The following is a 22241-nucleotide window of genomic DNA, read 5'->3' on the forward strand; positions in this document are numbered from 1 at the left end:
GAGAACTGGAAACTTCAAATCCTAAGGCCTTTCAGTTTTCATAGAATTTTAAAATGGATTTGATTAATTCCATAGTATAATTTTGGCAATAGATTTTTATCCTGTCCTTGTTGAAATCAGTGGAGGGCCTCACACTGATATCAGTGAGAACATGATCAAACCCAGTTGGGCAGCAAGTACTCTTACTTCTTTTTTGTTGTTGTTCCTATAAGCAGTAGAGGACCATTAAGCCTGTAGTGCACAAACCCATGCAAAATTACAATGGGTGCAAGTTAATTTTACCATCGGAAGCCCATGGCAATTAGTGAGACCCATATACACTGTTAAGAGAAGCAGTATAGAATAGACAGCATTAAACCACAAAAACCCCAGTATCATCTCTGCCTGAATTTATACACCCTATCATAAAATTTGTGGTCTTAACACAACAGTGTTAAATTTTTTCTGCTTTTATTTTTTAATGTTTGTACAAGATTTTTGTTGAGCTGAAAAACATATTACAATAAGAAGAAGAAAATGGATTTTTATGGTATAGCAGTGTGCAAAAGAGGCCAAAAATCTGAACGGTTTCCTAGCCTTGAGCTATATGCTGTATACTTAGTGTAACAGGTTAAAATTGTAAACATGCACAAATCCCATCTGAAGCCAAAAATAGCAAAAAACCAAAAGTTGTTTTCATCAAGACCAACTCACTATTCCCAATTTATAATTACACTGGAACTTGCCAGTTTATGGCAAGAGCAGCTCTACCAGCAAACAGCGCTATTTTTGCTGAGAGTTGTCATGTTGGCAGTTATTACAATCAAAATTGTCACTTTATTTTATTTAAAATTTATTTCCCCAGTAAGCAAGAAATAATACTTAGGCTTGAAAGGGATGTATGTTAAAGTTTTTTTACATTTCTCTCAAGTATGCAACATATCCAACTTCAGCTCCCTGCAGCAATACAAAATGCCCAAGAATAATGTTTTCAAAATCAATACATACTACAGTCGAATATGAGACTCCACGAACCCATAATTGAAACTGTGGGAGAAAAGCAGGCAGCCTGAATATAAACAAAGTACCAGGGTTGGATTATGACCAAGATGCAGGTGCTAATACAGCCTCTCTTGAGAAAACTGCCATGAGACCTTCCCAGCATGTGCAAGCGTTAGGAAGCAGGGGTGCTTCAGGTGCAGCCTGCTGGTGCTCATCCCCAGGTGATTTGTTGTTTGACTGCCTGACATCTCTGTAGAGAGCAATATATGCAGAGTTTCATCTAGCTTTTCTTTTCCACCTGGGTCATCTCATATCTGTGAGCCCTTCTCACTTTGTACCTTCTCACTCTGTATGTACAACCCCTGTCTCTCTCTTGTGTTTCCCGACTGCTGCCTTCACTGCCATCACCATCCTCTGACGGGGTTCGTGACTCCACAGTCTCTTGGGACTGCTAGAACTCAGAAAGCAGCAGTGGAATTGGTGTGCTGCTCTACACTCAAGAAAAGCCAAAGCATGGAAAGTATCTGCTGTCTTTCTGGAAGCACTGAAATGAGTAGGAACCATAATAAAAGAATTGAAGATAGTTTGTAGTTGAGGTATTTTGATCAAAGGATCCCTCAAGGAATGTAAGACACCATCTATCTCTATTGCCACACATAAGAAAAAGGAAGAGACCATCCACTGAGATATGACTCTTCCTACTCCCCAGCACAGTCCATGGCAGAGCCACGATAAAGCATCTCATGTTATTACCTGTGGTATTTGCCCTTCTTCTCATTAGCACCACATGCCACATGTCTGTCTTTCATGCCCATCATTCCCTTTCTAACCAAGTTCTTGTTCTCTGGAAGACTTGCTGCAGGGTCCCTGAGAACTTCATTTGACCACAAGCTCAGAATTATTGATTAAATTCACAAAAAATTTGGATCATTAACTTATGAGCCCGACAGTATTTGCAAGATTTCTGCTTTGGTCAGAGGAGAAACCTAAAGTCAATGATTTACAGCTTAAGAAGATGCACAGTAGTTCAGCTATTTCACTTGAGGCAGTTTGGGCCAACATGAAAAATAAAAAGGGTAAAAGAAAGATCACTGAGGCAATGCTGCAGACTTTCACAGAAGAGTTTGCCATTTTGAGTGAAAGTAATTAGTTTGCGATATGGTATATTTGATGAAGGAATCATTGCTCTTCCTTACATTGTTGTCATGCATGCAAGGACACATTAATTTGCATGGGAAGACAGATTGATCATTTACGTGTGGAACTGAGAATTTCAAATTGGGCAAGAGGAGGGGAGGTTTTTATACTTTTTGGCCCATAATTCATGAGCATATTTGACATACTTGACCCCAGTATTCTGTCTAGCTCCATCAGAAATGAAGTGTAGCTCCCCAGTTCAGTCACCTTTTGTAGGCTGTGTAAAGCAGACTTATATTATGCATATTTGTACAGTGTATAGAATGGTGGGACCCCCGAACTGATTGGGGTCTCTGGAGGACTTCCACAGCATAAATATTACATGATAGTATATTACTAGGCAGCAAGAAAAACCCAGAATTACTTTAAAAAAGAGCTCTTATGAACTGTCTAGTTTTGTACTCTCAGAATATATCAAGATTTTATTCTTTATGATTGTATCATCATTTAAACAAAGAACAAATCCTTAAATTAAGGCCAGACATGAATGAGAGATAATAGTTACTGATAAGAGCAGAACATGTGGTCCAGTCTGGGTGCTGACACCACAGCCACTGCAGATTGCTTTCAGAGAGCTGTCCTGTGGTAAGAAGAACGTTCATCAACATTAACATGTGCCGTATTAATAGTCCAGCCCTGCAGTGCCTTGCATTTCAGGTTTCGTGGGGCTTTTCAACTTTGTTTCAAGCAATAGCTTTCAGAAGTACAGGGTCCAAATCAATTTGTAACCAGTCCTTCCTATTGCATATGGCCCATTTAATACTGGTAACTTATTTTGCAATGTGGGAAATTTATGAGTGACTAAGATAAAAATTCACAGTGTTTTGATTGCCTAGAATTTCTGTGGTTTATGATAGATAAGTACTGTTTTTTCTTCTAGTAATTATTTCCTCCTGACTCCTTCCTTGATATCTTAAACAGATTTGGAAAGAAAAAAGAAGATAAAAGTGGGAAAACGGATCAGAAGGGGAATCCAAAGCAAGGCATACTTAAAGAGGAGGAGCTGGAGAAAATGAAAGATGAACGTGAAAGGTGAGTAAATGGTGGCAGCGTCTTTGTTCATCAGATGAAAAACTTCAAAGCAAGAGATTGCTTGAAGGGACAGCCAGCCGGACCGTGCCTGCTGGCAGTCAGGTCCAGGCAACGCAGAGCTTTAGGCTGATCTCCTGGCCGAGTCAGGGCTGCTGTATGACAGGAGCTTGCCTGTCTCCTGCAGTTTCTGTGCACTTCACTGTGGTAGCTGCTATTGAGATCCCAACTTCTGCTAAGCTGGTGAAGATCAGTTCCTTCAAAACCTGTTTCACCTCTGCCCATTCCCAAGACCAGCTGACTTAGTAATTTTTTTCTCTGCTTCTCTAAAGCAAGAACCTCCTCCCTTCTCTCCTGACAGCCTCTGCTTTTCCAGCACTTCAGACCTCTTTGGCTTCAGTGGGCTGTGCCATCAAATGGTAGTTTTTGTACTTAGGTATGTTCTTCTCCGCACAGCGTTTGCTGGTTAGCCATACGTTGCAGAAACATCTACTCAACAAATGCTGAGTATGCCAAGAGACACCAGGAAGAAAGCAGGTTCAAATGGTTAACATCAGTCTGAAGAGGTAGGGGTCTGCAAGCAGTGGGGTGGGTGAGATGGGCAAGGCAAGAAGCTGGGTGTGTGCCAGCCGTTAGCTGCCATATTTCTGAGGTAAGGTTCTGAGACTGAAATGAAAGGAACCACTGATGTGAATAAGCCCAGTTCTCTGTCTAGTTCATAAAATACTCCTTTTTCATGCCCAATCTTAGCAACTTCGTTATCTTTCCAGACAAAGAGAATTTATAGTTTTCTGCTTTCTCCCATGTCTGCCCTTCAGTAACTGGGGACAGTTTGCAAGCGCTGACAAGGTTCAGCAAACTCCTCTCTCCCCTTCCCTACAACTCATCCAGATGTACGTCATGATATGCTGAAGAAGGTCTTTGTTTCCCTCTGATGGCTGCTATCAGAAAAGTTAGAGAGCCCATACTTGCTGGCTCTCAAGAGGTGTCTGCAGTTGCCGTAAAACTTTCCAAGTTGTAGTAATATGAGTTGTCAGGGCATGGGGAAATCTTTCAGAGGTCACTTTCCTTCACTGGAACATCCTGCTCCTGGGAGATGGAATGGAAGCAGTTATGGTTCCTTTGGGCAGGCAGGGTCTTTCCACATGGGCCAGCCTTTGAGGTGCTGGTCAGTGCCCAGGGAAAAGACACCCTGCTTTCATTCGAGTCATGCAGTGCGTGGTCAGCCGTATAAGTGGTAGCTAACGGGTTTGATGGGGAAAAGGAATAAATCCAAACCCCAGCTCTTGAAGTCTGCTGCTAATATTTACTGGTTTAAAAGCTAGTAAGTTATCCAGTTTTTACAGTGCTTCTACTGGATATGCTTAGCCAGTGTTTAAGTATTTAGTTCATCTAAGTTAAATAATGTCAGGAGAAACTTTGTACCATTTGTTTTAAAATTTCTGTGCCGTGTCCTTGATTTTGCCAGATTGATGAGTGCCTTTATTTTAAACTGCTGACTCCCAATTTGGATACTGGCAATTTGAGAGGTATGTGTCCTTCATTTTAAAGAAGCCAGTGTCTTTTATTAGGGTCCTGGCAAGCTAAGAAGCATGTATCCCATCTGTTAAAGGGCCAGTGTCATTTACTAAAATGTTGGCAGGCTGCAAGGAATGAACCCTTCTGTCTAGAGGTCTAACATTCCAATTGGACACAAGATAATTGTTCTTAATATTTCTTTAGCGTTGTATGCTTTTCTTTAAATTACAGTCACTGATTGACAGTAACTTGGTAAGGCTGCCTTAGAAACTGGCAGCTCAATGTCTTCATCATTCTGGTTGCTCTAGTAATGATTTCAGTTTTGACCTGGAAGAGTTTGCGACTGAAATGGAGAACAGCAGGTGTGTTGAGAAGTGGATGAACCAAGATGATATTTTTAACTCACTTATTTGATTCTTCTTCTATAATGCACAAGAATAGAACTATCACCCCACTTTTTATCAGGTAATACAACTTATATGTTTGGGTGATTAAAATTAAAAAATAAAAATAAAAAAACAGAAGAGGAGCGAAGAAATTTTCCCTACATTATCGCCAAAGCAATGCAACACATGCTGTAAAAAACAAGCAATTCGCTTCAACTTTCTAAATTAAGTAAGAGCATGGCTGTATATGTTTGCCCACATAAGACTATCTACAGGCTGACTATTGAACCCTTCTTGAGTCGATCATAAAACAGAAGAGACTTTATCTTTCCTAGAGGAAAATTATATAAGGAAGCTAGTTCTCATATATGGGTAAGAACTGTGTGGGAAATTGATTAAAATCAGTGGAAGGAAACATTACCTGACTTGAAGGTAATTCAGTCCTTTTGCTTAGTTGTTGACTGTTCACCTAGTGATGATGCTCAGTAAGATAGTAAAGTCAAGTTTTATAGCTGTGTCCCAAGATTTAGTAATTCTATAATGTAATTCAAGTCCAAGATTTTAATGCACATATTGGCAAAGAAAACCTTGTGGCACATCCACACCATAGATCTTCTGCTTCTATGACTTCACTAGCTGCAATCCTGCATACTTGGTCTCATATTTATAAAACCAAGCTTCACTGAAGCTTACTAGAGCATAGGCATATTTTCAAGTCTGTTCTTGTTGAGAGTGAAATGCGTATATGTTAAAACTACTAGGGATGTAATAGTAGAACAAACTACAGAACTGTTGATAGAAATGTAGTACGTTTTGTCCCGATACCTGTGAACAAATCCTGTATTTAAGAGCTTGAATAAAATACAAATTGCTTTTCTAATGTTTAACCTTTTTAGGATTAACTTAAACACGCACCTAATTTTATCTTTCTGAGATAAGCTGTATAAATAATTCTTGTTCAGATCCTCAATCCAATAATTACAATATTAAAGTCAGGTTTTTTGCTTAAACTTCAGTTTTCTTAAATGCTGACTGCCTAAACATTTCAGGATCTGTCATACTAACTGATACTACGGATTTTCATCTGACAGGTTTTTTTTTCAGAGGCTGAGCTGTCCATTTTGGACGCTAGTGGAAGAGGTCAGAGTAGTTGATTTTTGGGCTGGGTGTGACAGGATTAATGATCAAGTGCATTTCAGCATCTTAGCAGCTGTGGACCTCGCATGGTTTTGGATGTTGGTTTTGCATGCAGTATATGCTTGGCAGCTCTCCAAAAAACAGAATACTGTTCCAAGATCTCAGCTGAGAAATATTTTTCAGTAGGAAGTGCATTTCCAGTGTACAGGAGTAGGCTGTCTCTCGGAGTTCTGCAAAGAGTTTTTTGACTGGTATTGGATAGGTACAGTAATATCTCACAAAATTCCAGGGATAGGCCTGCTGTAAAGGATGCAGCCTTCTTCCAGAAATTTTGACAAGGTTTACAGACGTGCAGAAATGTCAGATGTGTTCACTGCACAATTGTGGGTTGGCTGTGCAGTACAAACTCAGGGACTCTGGCTCTGACAAGAAACATCAGATCTTACGTAGGTGTGCTGCATGGGCGTAAGTCCATCATGCTCAGAATAGGTTGGATTTCCTGCTTGCACAGAGAAGGGATTGTACAGTGCATGTGCACCACGTCTGGCACATCCAGAATGTGTTAGAGCTAGTAGGCGTATGCAGACAGAGTATACAGCACTCACTCTGTAGTGCAGATGCTTCCCAAAAGGATTGGACTTGCTTGCACATTGGTCCTTAGCACAGATTTGCCTGGCAACCCCTTTTATGGGCCACCAACTTTCAGATTTGAACCTTAAAAAGTGAAAATATATTTAGTATTTCTCTAGCCTAGTAATTTCTACTTCCATTCCACATTGTCCTGTTCTCAGTTTGCAGCGCAGCTCTCTGTGCTGCCTTGTAGCTGCAGTTCTCTGAAGCAGCTCCACGTCCCGCACTGAAATGCTGACATCATTATTTTTTTACTTCTTGTATTCCCTAGCAATCCTCACCAAGATCAAGGTCTCATTGGGCTCGTTGCTGTTAGGGAAGCTTGGGTCTGACCCTAAGCACTACAGCTGAGGTAGAAGAGAGAAAATCTGGCAGGGAAAAAAAAAAGGGTCCTGGGGGTGGGAATCTGACATGCAGGCAGTGCAGCTGCTTGTCCAGGTTCCTAAAAAGTCCCTGTCAGGCTAGGAATTTGTTCCAGACCGCAGCCCCAGGCCTCCTTTCTTTTCAAAGCCAGTACTTTATTATATGACTGTTACTTCTGCAGGCTCCAACTGGTTAACGCGAACTTAGGATGTTAGGCATTCCTTGTTTAGTAATAGCCTTATCTGTGTCCAATTGAATATGAAGTCAGCACCTCCTCTAAATTTTACTATTTTCTTCTTCTCCCCCTACCTCTCTTAGCTTTCCTTGTGCCACAGCGATGCAATGTCACTGAAACTTGGCTGGAGAAAGTCAGAAGTTCATGACACAGATAGTTTAGGAGGACAGACTTAACTGGTGGTATAGTTCTCTGAGGTGGTGGTTTGTCCTTCCTGACACAAGTCAAGTGGTTCATTGGACTGAGGCCCTATTTTAAATAAACTCATCGTTTTGTTCATGCTTCAAAGAGTTTGGCTGTAATAAAGCATGTGCTCCAAAGGTCTAGAATCTGCCCATAAAAGGAAAAAGCAAATGCTATGTCTGAGATTTATTTTGATCAAGCTGACTCAAATCTGTATTTTTAGTGTGTTCTGTGTAAATTACTCAGACTTTATCATTTTAACAACAAGATGTTCACTACATTATTAAATACTGGAAGAGATCCTCTCTTTCCTTTCCCTCAAAACAAGATTTCTCTTCCTCCCTTCCTCCATCTTTTTCCCATTTGTTTGGGCATGCTTTTTAATTTTCTAACGTTTGAAAATCATTGTAAAACAAACTAGATAAATATATTAGGCACTTGAGTTTTACACGTAATAATTTGTTTGCCTTTCAAATGCAAATAAAGTGCCTATCAATTGAAAGAAAACTATTTTTTCCTGTTTGTTTAGGATTATTTTACTGGAATATTCCTGCTGAGACCAAAGTCTCTCTTCCAGCAGAGTCGAACGTTTCCTTGACATTAGAATAAAATTTCACAAAATGAAGCACCTTGTTGAAAACAGAGTGATTTTTAAAAGTAGCATATGAGTTGGTGAATAAGGAGTCACTCTATGTAAAAAAACAATACTCTGCACTTGTTCGTAGAAGTAGTTTGTTGTACAGTCTTGGTTTTGTAGTCCTCATTGGAATTAAGTGAGGAATTTTTTTTTAATCGTATTATGTTTTTGAGTAGAGTGTTAGAGAAGCAGAAGGAACATCTGGACCTTGCTTTCTGAACGTCTGAACTGAATGCTTAAGTTACAGTGAATCTCAAATTTGAGTAAAATTAAATGGTTTCAGTTTTTATGTGAAAGACTGAATTTCCTTTACTTTTCGGAAACCTTCCAGCAATTGAAGAGAGTTTCTCTCTTGTCTTATCAGCTCTGATGCTTGTTGCCTGTTCCCATAGTTAAAAAATCAATACATATGTTTTTGATATTTGGCAAACAGAGGTTTAATTTTGCAGCTGCAAGATCCCTGTATGAAGGGAATGCATCTTACAGAAACATTTAAAGACCACTTACATATGAGAGAATACTCGTGAGTGAAACTCCATTCCATTTCTGTCAGCATTCGTTTCATTATATTTAATTACAGAAAATTTGTACGTTACTGGAAATCAAAATGAAAACAAGAATAGCTGCATGCATGGCAGCATGGTAGAAAAGCCAAATTGTTTTGAATCAAAAGTTGAAATTCAGACTGTTACAGAAATGGAAGTATGGTTTTTGAATGCATAGTCCATCTTTGAGCGTGCCCATACACACACACATTGTTACCAACCCCGTGTAGCTTTTGTGCCTGTGTTATCCACTTACCAAGTCTAAAAGTGTTGTTATGGCTGCTTATACTTCATATTGATCTCTGATAAAATGTTGGTGATTGCTCTTCTCACCATTAAGCTCTGTGCTAAACCACATGTTTTTGGGACTCCTGAGCTTGTGCATCATTATTTATTAAGGGTTAGTCCAACATGGTATATCTGTTCATTGAGTGTTCCTGACTTTGCAGCACAGCTAGGTCCTGTGGTTTAGACAAAATAAAGTGTTGGATGTGATCCCAGTTTTAATACTCCCAATTTATTATAACCATTGAACCCTGATCAGATCACGGATTGGATTGGATCCCAGTTTTTTTAAATGTCCCAATTTATTGCTGGCTTGCAACCCTGATAAGAATACATATTTGATTAAGGCTTGAGTTTTCAAAAATTCCAGTTAATTACTTTTAGATTCTTATTAGATCATAGCCGTGTAGTATGGTATGTTGAAGTTATGAAAAAATTACTGGATGATGTTGCACAGGTCAAGGTCATAGTTTCATTTTGTGCTGACAGTATGAAGTTATCAGATTTCTGTTTATTACTGTGGCAGCACTTGCACTGGATAGGAGGACAGATTAATCCCAACCCATTGATTCTGAATGATTCTCATTTTAGATCTGCTGCTGCTTTGCATACCAGAACATGTAATAAAAGCCTACCATTGAACATTGAGAGATTGGTGTTTGGTTATGAGTAGCTGAGGTAGACAGCTCCCACCTACCGTTCACAGGTTGTGATGTGGCATTTAGAACCAAATAGCAATTGAGCTGCTTCATGTGGCTAATCCACTGCTGGAGGACATTTTTAAGACAACATTAGTCTGAGAGTTGATCCCAGGTTGTCCTAGCTCAAGAATATTAAGAATTGAGGATAACAGAATGGCACATGGAATTGCCCTTTAACTATCACAGTACTACTCCAGGTATTGGAGACTGATGGAAATAGCACTTTCCAGGTGTCATAGCCATGCCCTCTAAATTTAAGCACCCAGATTCTCATCCAAGCCATTTAGCGTCCTTGGTTTGCCCTTCATTGAAGCACTGGTTTCACTTTGCTCTGGAGACCAGTTTTCACAAGCTGTGCCACCTGCCCACCTAAAAGGTCAGAGCAGCTTGGGGGCAATGGCCTGGCTCTTTCTTGCATAAATGGGCCAATGTGTGGTTCTTTTCTGTATATATGGGAGTTTTATTACTTGAAGTTTTTTAAAATGACACTATAAAACAGAAATACTGCTGTTAGAAACTTTTATAGGCCAAACTAAGGTAGTGAAACTAGCCAGTATACTAGCCAACCTGGGTAATAGAGTGCTTTCTAGGAGACGGACTAATCTGGCCTAGGGATTTCTTTGATGCAGTGCTGAATGTAGGTCAGCTCTTGCCTACCCCAAAATCAATAAGGGCATAAGAATGACTTGGAAGCTGCATTTCATTCCTCACCCTTCTATATGTGATATATGACAGGGTATCATAAATCTTTGGCATGCACTTTGAATTAGTGCCACAGCACAGAATTCCTGTTCTCACTCCCTTACCAATGGGAAAAAAATGAGAATACAACTCGTGGGGATAGACAGACAGGAAATCGGTTTGCACATGTAACTCTCTGTAGTGAGCTTAAACCAAAATAACTGAAAGTCTTAAAGCTTTGTCTGTTCAGCCAAAGCTGGGTTTTGCTTTCTAATCTGGGACTGTTAATTAGAAACAACCTGTGAATCCCAGACTAACAGATGGAGACTGTTCCTGTTCTTGAACAGAGAGATTCTGTTCAGTAGGTTCCAGGTTCAATGTTATATGTGTAGAATAAAGACATGTGCATGGAATATCATTATCACATGGAGCTAGGCTTGCTCCTTCCACTACTAGGATTTCATTCAAATGAAGGCATAATGTTTATGCAGTTGCAGAGATGGTTGTGCGAACTCATGACGTCTCCCTAGCTAAGTGGAGCTGCGAGTGTCTATGCAGGGAGTGTTCCGAGAATATGCACTCGCTGAAGGAGGAACCCCCGGGACTCAGTAGGTGTCGGTCTTCCTGGGGCTGTTCTGAGCTATGTTACTGCGTGTGGTTGTGGATGTTGGGTTTTCATGAGGTGTTACATTAATGTTGTGTCTTCCCGTGGTCATTACAGTGTCTCTGGTATTTTTCTTAAGACGGTGTTAGAATCCTCAGTGGTTTTGACTGATACGTACTACAGCAATTGCTGGAGCTGAGCTAGTCAGCGTCAGTGAGTAAGTTCATAGACCGATGTCTCTGTCTCCCCGTAGTTTTTCTGCAGGTATACTGCAGTTACTTTATACTTGCTCACTGTTTATCTGATGAACTTCTCTCAAATAATTTGCTTGATGTCTTGGTTGGAGAGGTGAATCTATGGCTTTGAATGCAGTTGGTATTGTTTCCATTCCTGACATTAAGTTCCCAATGACTAAAATATAAGCAAAGTTGAATCTTGCTTTCTAGGAGTATTCTGTTATTTTGATTCTCTTTTCATGATTATTTGTTCCAGAATGAGCTAATGTTATCAAAAGGGACTTGGGTATGATGTGCAGAGCACCTTCCTTATCTTTTTAACGGAAAAGTACAAATTACAGTAGCCTGAGAATTCCTTTAAAACAGTGTTGAGAACTAGGCCTGCAACTTACCTGTGGTCTGCAAAGCCCCTGGAGACTCAAGGGGCTTTGCAGGAGGAGCTTGGAGCTCTTAAAGGCATCAGAACATCTCAGGTGAAAGATGCCAAAGTAATTTTGACAAAGCTGGAATGATTCCACCATCTAATCCACGTTGTCACAAAACAAGGAACATCCTGTTGACAGGAGGCTGAGCAACCTGATCTGTGCAGTCAGTCTTGCTTTCAGCAGGAGATTGAGCAGGGTCACCTTCAGAGGGTTCCTTCCAACCTAAATTTTTCTGATATTGTCACTTCAAAAAATAACTCAGGATAGCTGTAAGTAAAGAAAATTAAATATACTTGGCTTTTCCAATAGTTGGCTTTCTGTAATCTGTGCATTTCACGCAGTGTACAACTGATGTGGACAAAAGAGACATGGAAAAACTTCCTCAGAGTTAACAGCAAAGGTAAAATCCTGTTCTCACTGAAGTTCACGGGGTGGGGGAAAATGCACTGACCTCATTAGAGCCAAGATTTTCTTTAGAGGGCAGGACCCTGTGTAAGTTGGTAATCACACCCTGTCACCTGTGAAATAAATGGAAGAACATTAAGACCTCAGTCTTGTCTATCCAAAGCTCACACTCCTCATTTTGTGGTATGAAAGGGCTATGTTTCATCTTCAGCTTGTCATAATCTTAAATTTTAAGGTCAGTGTAGCTCTCTTTCTTTGAGCGGTTTTTCTTTCCTCTGTTTCTTTACTCACAGCCTTCCAAAGGCAGCTTCTTTGGTCAGTTCAGCATTATATGGGTACGGGGTAGTTATCTAGAACAGGCAATATTTTATGTTTAGCCCTGGTGGTTTCTATTATTGGGCCGGTTAATGCTGTTATAAGATCTATCTTGTTTAGCCCGAGTTACAGTCTCTTACTCCCTTGAATTTGTGGCTTGCCTTTTTTATTTCCGAGACTGTTTCTGTTCTTGTTTACAATTACAGATACTAATTATGGGGGAGAAGATGTTCAAATCCAGCACAATAGAATGAGCTGGAATGAAGAAACACTTGCATAGCTTATGGGGAAGATGTTTTTGACAAATATGCCTCCAGTAGAATACCCTGAAAGATAATCCTAAATTAGATATTGTTTGAGTCTTGATGAGTCCATATCAGATGTCCTCAATTTACTGGCAAGAGGTGGATTTTTTTTTATTTTTTTTTTTTAGCTATGAGATTTGCCTGCCTCTAGAGTTTTCCTAGGTGATGGTTGAAAAAATACAAATGAGTCTTTTCCTGATAAAAGATGCAAGTTTGAATAAGATTGTTAATGTCATTATAGACCATGACTGTCTGAAAAACGATTATGAAATAAAAAAAATTAAAAGCACTATACTGAAATTATGTCCTCAGATATTCAAGTGAAATATACCCATTCCCATCAGTGATTATGGCTTATGAATATCTGAAGGCAGGATGTATTCAGTCCACTATTATGTAAATGAATGAAAATACAAGATTTTAGTTACCAAAATATATTTTGCTAGCAGCTAGAAAGGAATTAAAACATTAAACCCAATGGAAATGTAAGTGACCTCCTGCAGAAATAGGCTGCTTTCCTCTAGACAACCCGTTACTCAATATATGTATGAATTAGGTAAATGAGAGACAAAAGCAGAAATGTTATGTAAAATCACAGTTGAACTATTAAGATACTAAATCAGATGTAAATTGAGTAATCATTGCGGTATGTAGATCTCAGGGAGAGTCACATGAGTGGGAAAAAAGCAACGAAACAGCTTTTATTCTGCTGTTCACAAGGAACAACCAAATGAGTGGAAGAATGTTTAGCATCTCAATGATCTCAAAAGACTTAAAGGATCAAGTCCTTTTTCAGAGTTTAGGTATGCCTCAGACTGGTTCTACGCACACTCGCTTACCTGCCCTTACTCTGCCCCTCTTACTGCGAACAGAATAGAGATTATCCTAAGAGACGTACGGCCCTGTTTCTGTTACACATTTTGTCTTTGCTTGCTATTCGTCCTTCTCCCCCGAGGAACATCTTTCATTGACTTAGCCAGCATCTTGCTCATTCATATACCTGTTTGCGCTTCCACAAAGTCTATTGCTTTTAATCCACCATACAAGAAATGTTGCTGTATTCTTCTGAAGTATAAAACAAGGCCCCTTTGTGAAATACGCTGTTTTGGTCAGCAACTGCATTTTCTGTCCTGTGTTTGGCTACTTAGATAGGCACCTTGGGGCTCAAACCACATCATTCTTTGTGCGCTGCTCAGTACTAAGCGCACGGTCAGTGCATGGTAAATAAAAAAATGTTGCATCACTTTTACACTTTTCCTGGAAAGTCAGAAGAAACAGGATGACCCAGAGCTCATGGGGAGTGCAAGGGAGGAGGAGTTCAAACACCTCAGGAAAGGTTGTGCTTTTTTGTCATGGGCCTATTTTGGTCAGTTTTCCCCATCCAAAACTGTTCTGATGTGAAGTGCAGCCTTGCAGGTCTCCGAATAAGAAAGCCCATGGTCTCTCCTGGGCCAAGCTTCCCACCTGCAGTTTTTATCTGTGGCCAGATCTAGTAGCTGTTGGTGGCACCGAGTTGCTTCTCGTGTCTCCTGTTGGGCAGCAGGCGCCCTGTCCCTCGCTTGGGGGTGGCAGAGCCAGGAGGACGTGCTGCTTCGAGTTTTGTCCTGATCCAGGGTGACGGCTTGTTAGACTGTGACTCGCTGTGCAAAGCTCCTTTGGAGCTAGGGCTGGTGTTGGGCCTCCAGAACTGCAGGATGGGCTCCGTCCAGTATCTTGCTCTTTGTTCCCTGTTGAAGGCAGTCTTTGGGTTCCATGGCTTTTAATGACCCTGACCTTCTTTGGGCTACTGTGCTAGTAACGTTAAGTCCTGCATTTTAATTTTCACAGAGGCTTAGAGCACTGGTTTTAGGACCTTCAGCATTTTCTTGTTCCCCACTCGCAACCCAGCCACCCACCCAGCTTCCACCTGGTGGGCCAAGAGATGAGGAGTATCTCTTACGGCTTTTCCTAGCCCTCTCATTCTTTTCCAAAAGTATTTCTGGGTCTGCTCCAAAAGTCACTTCTGCTCAGCTCTTCTGGAGTTTTCTTGAGGTGGTCCATATCCCTTCCTGCAGCTGCCTCACTCTGCGTGCGCTGCAGTCTTTTAAGCCAGCTTTTGCCTGTCAGTATCTCTGTCACTGATGTCAGGCTAAAGCGTTTTACATTGTGTTTGTCACAGGCGGCGAATACATATGTGGTCATTGACAGTAGCTCAGCAGAAACACAATAACTTGTTAAGCCACAGTAACTCAATCCTGTGTCTGAGCTGCAGCTGGAAGGAACTGTTTGGGCTGTTAACCCTTTTATAGCTGCTGCACTCTAGGTTTATGTGTCTTTTCATGTGTTAGTACATGAGAAATCACCATATATGATTTGTGTGGTAATGTCAGATAGGAAGATTGTTTCATGGATAAATGAGAGCGTTTCCTTGGTTTATAGCTCTGGGGGTGTGCTACTGAACAGTATGTGAGCTATAGAGAAGTGTTTTCAAAATACCACATCCCACTTCCAGAATTACATTAAGTATATAAGATCCTGTCTTCATTTGACTTTTACAAATAGGATGCAACATGTTTTGGAAATGTTACCTATAGTTCTATTGAGTTTATCTATTTTATCAAACTTTTTTTTTTCTGAAATTATTTGTTGTAGGGAAAGGTTCTAGTGATAGCTAGTAGGTCTTGAAAGCAACAGAAAAGGTTAGGATAGGATACGTGTTTGGATGCTATTGAGAAAAAGGTGGGTCACAGGAAAAAAAAAAAGGGCATAGCTTGATACAGTACTTCTGTTGCCTGTCCTCTGGCTGCTTGTGTGCAAAGGTTGTGTTTTTACAGAAACACAGCTAGGGGAAGTTGATGTAGTTGTCGTGCAGTGATTTAACTGGAGAGCATGGTGTTCAGGTGGCGGAAGAGAGCAAGCAGAAATGATATGGGATACCCAAAAGGAAATATATCTAACTTCCCTTCATTCTGTGTGAGTTTTTCTTTTCCCTTTCCCTCATCAGGAAGTTTGTAGAAACTTTAGTGCTACACTAAATTGTTCAGATGGTGACCTGTGCCTCCCCTCATCTCTGGTTTCACTGCCAGCATCGTGGTGCTGAGTGACATTTTATCTTTTGTCACAAATTTGCACCAGTTGTTTAACCAGACCCATCCTGTGCTGCGAGTTTGGGGCTCTCTTGTAGTAATTGTATGTTCATAGTAACTGTAAGCTGATTGCTATCATAGTTGTGTTGATTTGGAAGACTGTTTTTTTTGGTGATGGGGAGTAAAGATAATGCTGTTTCAGATAGGGAGAAATGCAGAGGGAGGTGCAGAAATGGTAAACGACTAGAGTAGGCTATAGCAGAAGCAGCTTGCTTAGCAGGGTTGGCAGAGCGTTATAGGAATGATGGAAGGAACAGCACATTCATTTTTTGTACGTCAGTAAAGAACTCCTGGGCACCTACTGGGATGTGCTATAGTTAAAACTGGGTGAAAACATGATGCTGAAATACAGTGAGGATATTTAAAACTTCACAAAAATGTGAAGAAACTTCAAAGGTGAAAAACATTAAGAGAAGGCATGGAAGGACAGGTAAATAGAAAGAAAAAACAGCCATCTGATAGTTTGTTTCCCTATATTTGAACGTTTGGATTGACATGAAAAAGAGATCACTGAGCAAATTTTATAGATTTGTGTGGAAGAGTAAAAAGGAAACAAGAAATATTAATGCAATTATAATAGCCATATTGAAAAGATGAAACATTGATCATGAAAGAATTTCACATAACCTGGTATTGACTGGTCCCTATAATATAGCATGGAAGTAATTGTTCTTGCGCAGGTTCGACTTATAATAGTGGCAGACATTGAAGATTGCATTCAGAAGGAGAAGTTGAAGAAGCTAGGCTTATTCACAGGAACAAAAGAAAATTGTGGTGACCTAATTCCAGCTTTTGTTGTGCAGAATATACCAGTATTGATAGCAGGACAAATTACTCTCACTGTCAGACATGAAAGCAAGATTCACGTGGTGATGCTGTGCTGCACTACTCTTGCTTTCAAATAGGTCTTAAATACCTGGGGGACAGGTGATGTATTGGCCCAAAGAACATTACGGGTCATGATTTTCTGAGAAACTGCTGTGACTCTTCTCGGGACTGTGTGCCATGACTTCTGCACTGGCATGTGACAAGACCATTCCTTGAAATGCAGTGTCCTCCCATTTTTCTGCTTGTATCATCCCACATGGACCTGTGTGTGCCATGAAGCTTGTACCTCATTATATATTCCTGCACTGAAGTCTTTGTTTAGGCTTTTTTGGTCACTAATTGAGGGTGAAGCCCTCCACAGTTTCCCAGGTTTTTAAGAACATTCAGTGCTTTTTCAGAGTTGGAAAACAGCAACAATCTCAAAGTGCTTTATGCATTTTAGTAGAAGAAGAGCAGGATAATTGGAGGCAAGGACTACTACTAAACTGACAGAGTTATTGGGTGCAGAAGCTAACAGTCACTTGTGTGATTTTTGTTTTGTTGTTTGGTTTTTTTTTTAAACAAAGGTAGTGCCTTCCTTTTACATTTCTGACATAATCCCATGTGGGACATGTAAAATATTAATCATTCTGCGAGAGGGTTTCTCTTGAAGTCCCTGTATGTATAAGAGATAGAAATCAGCAGCATAGTCCTCCCTCCCTGCTTCATTGATGTCTGAGGCCTTATTTGCAATGGAAATCCATCCCTGTCCTTGTAGTACAGTGAGTGCTCTCAGATGATGAGCTACCTGAAAAGACTGGTTTTTACGTGAATGGACCAAGTGATAACTTTGCCCCAGATTCCTTTATGTGAACGATGACCGTGGTGTTTCACTCACAGACATGGGCAGACTGGCTCCCTCGACCACTCCCTGCTGCATAATCTCTCTTTTATCTTTATTCACAAACCCTTGGAGGATAAAGGCGCTGCACACTTTCAGCTGCTCTCTAATTATTACTCATTTGCTAGCAGTGGTTTGTGGCTTAGATAGAAATGCAAGCTGACCACTGCTTTTTACTTTCTGTTTTCACATACAGCTCCTTAGTGTTGATTTTCTCCCCATGCCATTGTCCATTGCTTTATGAATAAAAACATGACTTTTACCAAGGTCTATACCAGTGTCACCATTAGTTTTGCAAAGAATAAGTCGTATGTCCTATCGTTCTGCAAGTGCCATTAAACTCTCACTGTCCCAAGCAGCCATCAGCCAGCTAAGCCAGTGCGATCGGCAGTAAAATGAGAGAATATGTGCCTTACTAACTGAATTGGTCACGTATTGACACTAGGCTATGCCCTCCATAAGATTCTCCAGTAAAATCTCCCGAGGGGCAAGAGTCAGGATTGTGCAGAATCAAAGGCTCATTTCAAAGCCTGCCACTTCTCCAAGACACTGCCTTACCCTGGGTGAGGTTGCACGTGAGCATAGTGCCTGTCCTCACCCGGGCCACCATTTGAATTCAAAACAGGGAGTCTGTGTGGCATGAAAACCTGAAGCAAAAGGGAGTGAAGGTTAAGGGAGGAGGAGACGATTATACCGGGAAAGAAGCTCCAGGGAGAAAAAAGGACAAATTCTTAGGAATTCTTAGGAAGCCTCAGTGTAGATACCTGAGAGGCGTTAAGGGTATAGACGGATTGTAGCTTATTTCTTCTTATCATCCTTTCATCTCTAAGAACTACTGTAGTAGATTACATTAAGGCTTTGTGAGTATTTTTAATGATATCTGAAGAAAAATTAAAGAGAATGAACTAACTGGGCTGGGATCAGGAAGTTGAGGAAAAGCGGAAATGGTGTGTTAGGAAGATACTATTTTCTCACATGATCTTTATATTAAAATATTTCATAGGATCATATAATATCTCAAGTTGGAAGGGACCCATAAGGATCATCGAGTCCAACTCCCTGCTCCTCGCAGGACTACCTAAAACTAAATCATATAACTAAGAGCATCATCCAGACCCTCCTTGAACTCTGACAGGCTTGGTGCCGTGACCACTTCCCTGGGGAGCCTGTTCCGGCGACCAGCCACCCTCTCAGTGAAGAACTTTTTCCTAACGTCCAGGCTGAACTTCCCCTGATGCAGCTTCATGCCATTTCCTCGTGTCCTCTCGCTGGTCACCAGAGAGAGGAGATCAGCACCTCCCCCTCCGCTACTCCCCATGAGGAAGGTGCAGGCTGCCACGAGGGCACCCCTCAGCCTTCTCTTCTCCGAGCTGAACAAGCCAAGTGACCTCAGCCGCTCCTCATAAGTCTTGCCCTCGAGGCCTTTCACCATCTTGGCCGCCGTCCTCTGGACGCACTCCCATAGTTTGATGTCCTCCTTATATTGAGGCACCCAAAACTGCACACAGTACTAGAGGGGAGCAAGGTCATCTGCTTCACTGAGGGAAGGCAGCGTGGAGAGTGGGCACCCCCCCGACTGTCAAGGACTGTATCGTATGCAGGCTCGTCCCGCTGTAAAGTATGACTACATTTTAAGTGTTAAAAACTAGCATCACTTCTAGATATGTCCTAGCACAGTTAATGGAGATGTGTAACTGGAAAGCATGCACGATACACATTAAGGTACTCAAGTATATATGTAGGAAGGCATGCTGTTCTCATTAGAATTATTTGTGAACCTTTTTAGCTACAAATTATTTGAAAAGTATTAGCATTTATTTTGATGATACAATTCTAATGAAGGAAAATAAATGGTATGAATCCCATTCTGCACTGAATAGCTCCTGTCTGTCAGACTGGAAGCTCCCAATGTGCTCATCTATTTCTTTAGGGAACCATTTTCTCCATGCCTTTTAAAGACTTTCGCCAGAACATCCTAATTTTTAACTATGCAGAGTCCTGAGGCCATTATGCTTTACTGGGGTAACCAAGTCTGCTAGACCCTTTTAACTTATTCTTCTGTGGTACAAATTATACTGTGCTTTCTACACTGTTGCTGTACTTCAGATACAGTCAACAGCAAATGTTGACTTCTTCTGTCAGGCACTGCATCTCTGTATCTGTCTTCCCTTCTTTGTTTTTTCCTCCATGCTCCGTTATTTTCTGTAAATGCTATTTATTACGTCCTGCGGTCAGCATTCTGCCAGATCCATCTCACTGCGTTTAATTACGCTGTGTTGAAGAGGAGCTGAGCAGTTAACAGAAGTTGCATGCTCACAGAGCCCTGCTATAGGTTTTTTTTCTCCAGCATGAATGTTGAATCATTGAATATCAGCTGAGTTTGAAATTTACCTGAATATGTTTTACTATTCCAAAGAGATTACACAATGGCCCTGATTAGCAGCAGCATTTTGTAATACCACTTAAGGCTTTATCACAGTGGAGTACTGCCAGTAATAGTCTTTAATTCACTTATATGTACCAATTCATCTCTGTCAGGTTTCTATTAATTTCTTTGCTGTTTTACTTTGTCCCTATCCCCTCTATAATAAGGCATGATTTCCACATTTATGTAGCCAAAATAAAATAAAACAAAAGTTAAATCTTCAGCAAATTAACTGTGGTCCTTTGATTTGAGACAACTGTGCCATCTCTCCATTTATGTTCACATTTAATCCACTTCTCACAAGTTAATGTATTTAGGAGAATCTAGGCGGGTCAAGTGACCAAGGGGCAGTAACAATTTTACTGGCTAATTTAGATTAAAAGTTTCAGGATTGGGTTAGGTATACGAACTGCAAAGTGGAGGGTAAGCATAGAATTAAAACTGTATGTGTTCATGCATACACACACACACGCACGGTTGTGAAAAGCCACGCTATATTCAGCATTAATTTTTTTCGTCAGAATGATGACCAACCTTGGTTACAAACGTGATTGCGAGAGATAAAGAACAAAATTGCTGCATACGCCATTTTGTTTTATCTGGCACCGGTTTCACAGTGTACTGGAAGATCTAAACAGTTGGGTTCGGGGTTGAGGCTCCAGATTTGTGTGATGAATCAGTGTCTGTGGTTGCTGTTGAAGCAGATCCAACTGTATATTGTTCTTTCTTTTTCATTGTTAGGATTGGTGCAAAGCATCAGGAGTTACGGCAAAAGCAACTGAGAGGCCTGAGTGATTATTCTACTGGTCCTGGAGGACCTGACATTGATGATGATGAGATGGATCCAAATTATGCCAGAGTAAACCACTTCCGAGAGGCTTATCCAGCAGCAAGCATCTACAGGCCATCATCACCAGCAGTACCAGAAACCTTTGTATATCCACGTGATTCTTCTACAGCACCAATGGAGAGGGAGCACTTGGAAGGACTGTATGCAAAAATAAACAAGCAGCACTACCCACAGACCCCTGGTGACAGGTAGTATTGCCACCTGGCATTACAAACAATGATAGCTTGGTGGGGAGGGAGCCTGGGGCTAGGCAGGGGGGCTGTTCAGATGCCCCAAACCCCTGTATTTACTGACTAGAAAGCCATGGATTTCCTCTTAACCAAAACCATGATTTGCTGCAGCAGTACCCCCAAAGCATCTGAGCAAAGCAGCAGTCAAACAGAAATCGTTAAAGAAAAGTCCGTATTTCACAAACAGAATGAATGAACTGACTCCAGTCCAATTCCTGCACTGCTGAGAGAGTGTTTTTTCCCTCTTTCAATCGGGAAAAGTTCTTACCCTGCAGCAAAAATAATCTCTGTTTTCACATCCCTTTCGATCCTGCTGATCATCAAGTGCCTATTAGTAACAGGTTTTGTATGATAGCATGATATATAGTATATGTTTATGGTTTAGTTTTTCCCAGCTGTGTGATATTATGCACTTTCAATTAGGTTGGGGAGAGGACTGGGAATCATGGCATTTTTATGCAGACTGTGAAGTGTGGCTTCACAAGACTGATTGCCTTTCACAGCCTTTCCAATAACCAAGTGGGAAGGGAAGAGCAATTTTTAATCCTTACTGTCAAGCTTCCAGGTTGATAGCATTAAAAAAAGATGGTCACGTTTTTCTCTGGGTTAAAAAGAAAACAGAAATTCCTTTGAGTTGATGATGTACCCACTGTTACGATGATTTTAAAACTGGTTGCTTCTGGAATTTGGGGCTAAAAGAACGTAAGACTTCATTACTATCATGGCATTAATATATCAATGTTGGGTTTTTCAAACCGGTGTATGAGTGTGTAGGCAAGATATACAAGTCTATGTGAAAAGAAGAGCTGACAGAGTAAGATATGGGGGACTTGAGGAATTGTTCACGCTTTGAGTTCATATTACAATCTGTAGTGTCTCACCATAGCCTCAATCTGTGCTATGTGATACCACACTTGTTAATTTTGGAGAAATATGTGAGCACAGATATAGGAGCATTTTCAGTTTGTGGCATCATAGTACTTCAAAAACGTCTACTGAGTCATTGTTATAAATAGTAATAAAACACTTCTGACATAAATCTAAGTTTGTAGCAGGGAATGGGCCAAGTATCTCTCTCTTTCACCTAAATACAGTATGGTAGAGA

General features: G+C 40.7%; 1 protein-coding gene across 3 annotated transcripts in view; it reads left to right on the forward strand.

Annotated features, from left to right (window-relative positions):
* Positions 1-22241, forward strand: part of PARD3B (par-3 family cell polarity regulator beta) — a 439522-nt gene that overhangs the window by 334944 nt on the left and 82337 nt on the right. For all 3 annotated transcript variants that reach the window (XR_012044291.1, XM_072874183.1, XM_072874182.1), the window contains 2 exons: positions 3100-3210; positions 20798-21094. Coding sequence is in view for 2 of the 3 variants with exons in the window: in XM_072874183.1 (XP_072730284.1) it covers positions 3100-3210; positions 20798-21094 (408 nt within the window). In the remaining variant the exon portion in view is untranslated. The remainder of the gene's footprint in view (positions 1-3099; positions 3211-20797; positions 21095-22241) is intronic.

This window comes from Ciconia boyciana, chromosome 10 (assembly GCF_034638445.1).
Source record: "Ciconia boyciana chromosome 10, ASM3463844v1, whole genome shotgun sequence".
NCBI classification, from domain to species: domain Eukaryota; kingdom Metazoa; phylum Chordata; class Aves; order Ciconiiformes; family Ciconiidae; genus Ciconia; species Ciconia boyciana.